Source organism: Lucilia cuprina, chromosome 6 (assembly GCF_022045245.1).
Source record: "Lucilia cuprina isolate Lc7/37 chromosome 6, ASM2204524v1, whole genome shotgun sequence".
Lineage (NCBI taxonomy): Eukaryota > Metazoa > Arthropoda > Insecta > Diptera > Calliphoridae > Lucilia > Lucilia cuprina.
In genome coordinates, this window is record NC_060954.1 from 55,796,302 (window position 1) to 55,802,033 (window position 5,732).

Below are 5,732 nucleotides of genomic sequence, written 5' to 3' on the forward strand. Positions count from 1 at the left end.
ATGTAATAGTCTTCTTATACGTCTCAATGGCAAGTCTATGTTTAGTTTTTTTGGACTTGTCTACAGTTGGTTAGTTTATTAACTAGTCTAAAGACTGATCTGTTGCCAAGTATATAGAATATTTTATAGATATCAATTGATCAGTTTTAGGACTAGTCTTTTGACAATTTGCTGGTCTAGGAGTTAGCATAATAACTAGTATATTTTCTACTATAATAGGCTAGCTATTAACTAGTTTATGTAATAGACTTTTTATAAGTCTATGACTAGTTTTTCGGAGTAGTCTATGGAGCCTGTCGATTAGCTTATTGACTAGTCTATAGATTAGCTTAATAGCTATTCAATAGACGATTCTAATGACTGATCTGTTGACTAGTCTAATGATTGATCTGTTGTCTAGTCTATAGAATATTTCATCGATATTAACTGATCAGTTTTTGGACTAGTTTATTAATAATTTGCTGGTCTAGGGGTTAGCATAAAACTAGTCTAGTTTCTATTATAATCTATTAACTAAGGTTAGTTTTTTGACTAATCTATTAGCTTGTCTTTGGCTTAGCCTATGGACTTTATTCTGGGTTCTTATTAGATTTCATGGCGATTTAGCTATATTCATCTTACTGTTGTAAGCACTGTAAGGCCTAAACGCCCTTACCTGACGGAGTGGAGTATGCAGCAAGTATGATGAAATTGTATAACCAAAAGTTGTATTGAAAAGACTGACAAGTCTGGGTGTTAAGATTTTGTATTTATGTGTACTTACTTATCTAAGACTACAGTTCCATTAACTGATTCCATAGGCTATGGAAATGAATGACTTTCTTTTAGATTTTTTTTAAATAAACAACATTTATTAGATATTTAAAGAATATTTTGCACATTTTAGTTTAACAATTATTTACCACTACTTCAGGTATATGCAGTAGTTTTATTAATTGTATTTAAGAAAAAAATTTGGACTGTTTTATTAATTATCTAAGCTTTGTTCTGAAAACCTAAGTAAAAGGTTATTGAACAGTTTTTTTTTTTCTTAGTATAATTTTGTAAGATTTTCTTAAAATAATTTTTGACAAATTGACAAATGTTAAACAATTATTCGAATGTTTCTTAAGTTCTTTATGGGGCTCATAAAAAGAACATTATGTAATTTGTCAATTTGTTGGAAATTTTTCTTTATAATTTATTACTTTTACTTATTAGTCCTGTCACAGTATTACATTCTGATCGAAAATGTAATGCTGTGACAGGTCTTTACATTTCATTACAAAAAAATTCATTTGAAATTTATTTATTTCCATTTAAATATTTAATTTGTATTTAAAATACTTTTAATTTATGTACATTTTAAATTATATTTATTTTTAATGGCACTTTCTTGTAATTTTTTCTTTCTATTTATTTTTGAAATAAATTTAAAAAATATGTTTTTTTTATTTATAATTATTATTAATATTAAGTATTTAACATTTAATTAGTTTTGAATGATTTTTATGATTTTTTTTATTTAAAAACTATTTTATGACAAATTTTAGAAGCTCTTTTGTTTATTATTATTTAATAATATTTCATTTACAATTTTTTTTCATTTTCAGTTTTTAGCTTTATAAAACCAAAACAAGAAGCACCTTAATATTAATGGTTTTCTAATGAAAATAATTAATTATATTATAACAAAAAATTTTCTATAAATTTATAAATAATTTTATTGTTTCTTCTTTTTTTCATTTACTATCATATAAAATTAATTTTAATTTCTAATTTAATTATAAATTTCATTGTAATTTTCTTGCTAATTAATTAATTTATTATTCTATTTTAATGTGGACACAATTTTTAACAATTATTAATCTGCGGAATTTTTTTATTTTTTTTAATATAATCATATATTAACATATATGTATGTATATTTAAACTTCAAAGTTTTATATTATATACAAAATTATAGCTTCATTATTTTTTTATTAAATTTACACAATATATTCTTATAAATATTTAGGGTCTCCATCATAAACGTTTATCAAAGCTTTATAAATTAAATTTCTATACAAAATTTATCTGATCCAATAATATCTGAATTTTTTTCAATTTTATTTATCTTTAATATTTACAATTATCGCAATGAGGGAAGGAGTTTTCCTGAATTTTTAATTAAACTATTGCCATAACATTACATAGACTTTGTATTATATAGTCCAGCAATAGTCCAGTCAAATGATTGATCCATAGTTTAGAGACTAGTCTGTAGACTTATCCATAGTTTAGTTCACAGATTAGTTCTAAGATTATTTCTCAAACCAAATAATAGATAAGGACATAAACTTGTTCAGATATTAGTCCATAGACTAGTTCATAGACTAGTCCATTGACTTGTTTATTGACTAGTTTATAAACTAGTCCATTGACCAGTTTATTAACTAGTCTATAGACTAGTTTATAGACTTATACGTGAGACTAGTCCATAGACTAGTTATGAACTAGTTTACAGACTAGTCCATAGACAAGTCCTTAGATTGTCAAAAGACTAGTTTATAGATGTATATATAGACTAGTTTATAGACTTATCTGTAGAGTCGTCCATATACTAGTTATGAACTAGTTTACAGACTAGTCCTTAGGTTAGTACTTATATGTGAGACTAGTCCATAGACTAGTTATGAACTAGTTTACAGACTAGTCCATAAACAAGTCCTTAGGCTAGTACTTAGATTGTCAAAAGACTAGTTTATAGATGTATATATAGACTAGTTTATAGACTTATCTGTAGACTCGTCCATAGACTAGTTATGAACTAGTTTACAGACTAGTCCTTAGATTAGTACTTAGACTAGTCCTTAGGCTAATACTTAGACTAGTCCTTAGGCTAGTACTTAGACTAGTCCTTAGGCTAGTACTTAGACTAGTTCTTAGGCTAGTACTTAGACTAATCCTTAGGCTAGTACTTAGACTATCCAAAGACTAGTTTATAGAATATACAATAGACTTGTTTATACACCAGTTGTTAAACTAATCCATACATTAGTCTTTAGACTATTCTATTTACTACTACTGAATAGTTTATAAACTAGTCCATAGACTAGTTTATAGGTTAGACTTTAGACTAGTCTATTTACTAGTTTATAGATAAATCAGTTGACTAGTTAATAGACTAGCCAATAAACTAGCCTATGGGCACTACACTAGTCTATAGACTAGTTAATATACACTGTTCAGACTAGTCCATAGACTTGAATATAGGCACACAGATTGTCTATTGACTAGTTTATAGACTAGTTCTTAGCGTAGTTTATGAACTAGTATATAGACTAGTTTAAACTCTAGTCTATTGACCAATATATAGACTAGTACATAGACTGGTCTTTAGAATAGTCCGTAATGAAGTTTGTACCGACAGACCATTTAATAGATTAGTCTATTGACTAGTTTACAGACTACTCCACAGGCTAGACCTTAGATTTAGACTAACAATTTAACAACAGTACATAAATATAAACAAGTCCTTAGACTAGTTTATAGACTAGCATATATTCTAGTTAATTGATTAGTATTGCACTCCATTGCAGTCCATTGACTAGTCCATTGTAGACTAGTTTATAAAGTAGTCCATTTACTAGTTTTTACACTAGTCTGTAGTTAGTCAGTTAGAGTAGTTTATAGACTAGTTTACAAACTGCCTATAGAGTAGTACATAGACTTATTTATCGCACATAGACTGATCTTTAGATTAGTCCATAGACTAGCCCATGCACTAGTCGTTAAACTTGCCTAGTCGATAGATTTGTTTATACACTAGTCGTTAAGCTAATCCATAGATTAGTCTTTAGACTAGTCTATTTACTAGTTTATAGATAAATCAGTTGACAAGTTTATAGACTAGCCAATAAACTACTCCATTGACTAGTTTATAGACTAGTCCATATACTAGTCTTTACACTAGTCTTTAGACTAGTCTATAGACTAGTTCATATGCACAGTCCATAGGCTAGTTTACAGACTAGTTCATAGACTAGTTTATAGACTAGCATATAGGCACACAGATTGTCTATTGACTAGTTTATAGACTAGTCCTTAGCCTAGTTTATAAACTAGTATATTGACTAGTTTAAACTCTAGTCCATAGTGCATACATAGACTGGTCCTTAGAATAGTCTGTAATCAAGTTAATACACTAGCCGCCAGACCATTTCATATGTTCGTCTATTGACTAGTTTATAGACTATTCCCGAGGCTAGTCCTTAGACTTAGACTAAAAATTTAACAACATTACATAAATACTTTAGCAAAACTTTTCCTAGAATAGACTTTATTCAGAATCCTTAAAGTTTAAAATGTGCAGGCTCTACCAGTCCTTTGAAGATCTAACAAATGAAAATAGTAATATAGTCAGAAACCTTTTAGTTCACTTTGAAAATATTTACTTAACAAACATTTTTCTTTTTTGTTATTGTTATTAATTTATATATAAAAAAAGGTAAACAAATACAAAAAATATCACACTATATATACATGTATGTATGTGTATATAATTTACTGGAAACTTGTAGTAACTACTTCTGTTCTTGTTGTTCCCATCGTTGTGACAACGGCAGATGTAGTCGGGTTTACAGTCATCTTCTCCATCGTTAAGTGTGTCATATGGGCCATAGTTGGGGTGTTGACATTGTTTCTAGCGGAAAAAAATCATACACATGTAGTCGTTAATCGTGTAGTCCTTGTTAGTTCAATACTACCAAAGTGTCTTTTGAAAAATAATGATTTAAATGTCGTGCGAAATTGTTTCGACATCAAACCGTAGAGCACGAAATCTATAGCAGCATTTATTAGTGCTAGTAAATCCATCAATTCACCGAAGGGCGGATAGCAGGCATTAAAAAAACATTTCTCCATAACACCCGACATTAAACCCAAAATACCTTGTGGAAATTCGGTTAGGAGAAAGAGTATAAGTACAGCAACTAAGAGCATAGTAGTGCGGTCGGTGCGGCGGTCGCATTTGGGTGGTCTATATATATATATATATGGGTGTGTATGTATGAAATGAAATGTGTTGAGAAAAGGTGAGAGATTAATAATACAAGTTGGTAGGTAGTCCTTTTATAAGTACTATACACCAGCTATTCAAAACTATAATTTACCTGGATTTCTGTAGACACGGTTGTTGTGTAGCCTTATTGGGATTACTGTATTCCTTAAGCTTTTGCTTTCGTTTTGAAGCTTCACATAATACTCTCACTAGTATAAAACTGATAATGGTTAATATGCAACAGGGTATTAATTTAATAATAACCGAATGTATCCAGAAATTTATTCTGCGAAGAAAAAAATTTTAACATAGTTTTGAGTTAAATTTCATTATCATATAGACAGATAGATAGATAGATAGATAGATAGATAGATAGATAGATAGATAGATATATAGATAGATAGATAGATAGATAGATAGATAGATAGATAGATAGATAGATAGATAGATAGATAGATGGATAGATAGATAGATAGATAGATAGATAGATAGATAGATAGATAGATAGATAGATAGATAGATAGATAAATAGATAAATAGATAAATAGATAAATAGATTGATAGATAGATAGATAGATAGATAGATAGATAGATAGATAGATAGATGGATAGATAGATAGATAGATAGATAGATAGATAGATAGATAGATAGATAGATAGATAGATAGATAGATAGATTAGTTAATTAATTGTTTAGATCTTGTCTTATAGT

At 28.4% G+C, this 5,732-nt stretch overlaps 1 protein-coding gene across 2 annotated transcripts in view; it reads right to left on the minus strand.

Moving 5' to 3' along the window:
• Positions 1–3,236: 3,236 nt before the first annotated feature.
• The window catches only part of LOC111686964 (G-protein coupled receptor dmsr-1), a 9,206-nt gene continuing 6,710 nt past the window's right edge, over positions 3,237–5,732 (minus strand). The window contains exons 4-6 of one of the 2 annotated variants that reach the window (XM_046955653.1): positions 5,133–5,306; positions 4,728–4,999; positions 3,237–4,663 (exon numbers count right to left, since the gene is read on the minus strand). In XM_046955653.1, the coding sequence (XP_046811609.1) occupies positions 4,629–4,663; positions 4,728–4,999; positions 5,133–5,306 (481 nt within the window). In that variant the 3' untranslated portion in view covers positions 3,237–4,628. Of the gene's footprint in view, positions 5,000–5,132; positions 5,307–5,732 lie in introns of both variants that reach the window. The other variant, XM_046955652.1, reaches the window with a different exon arrangement.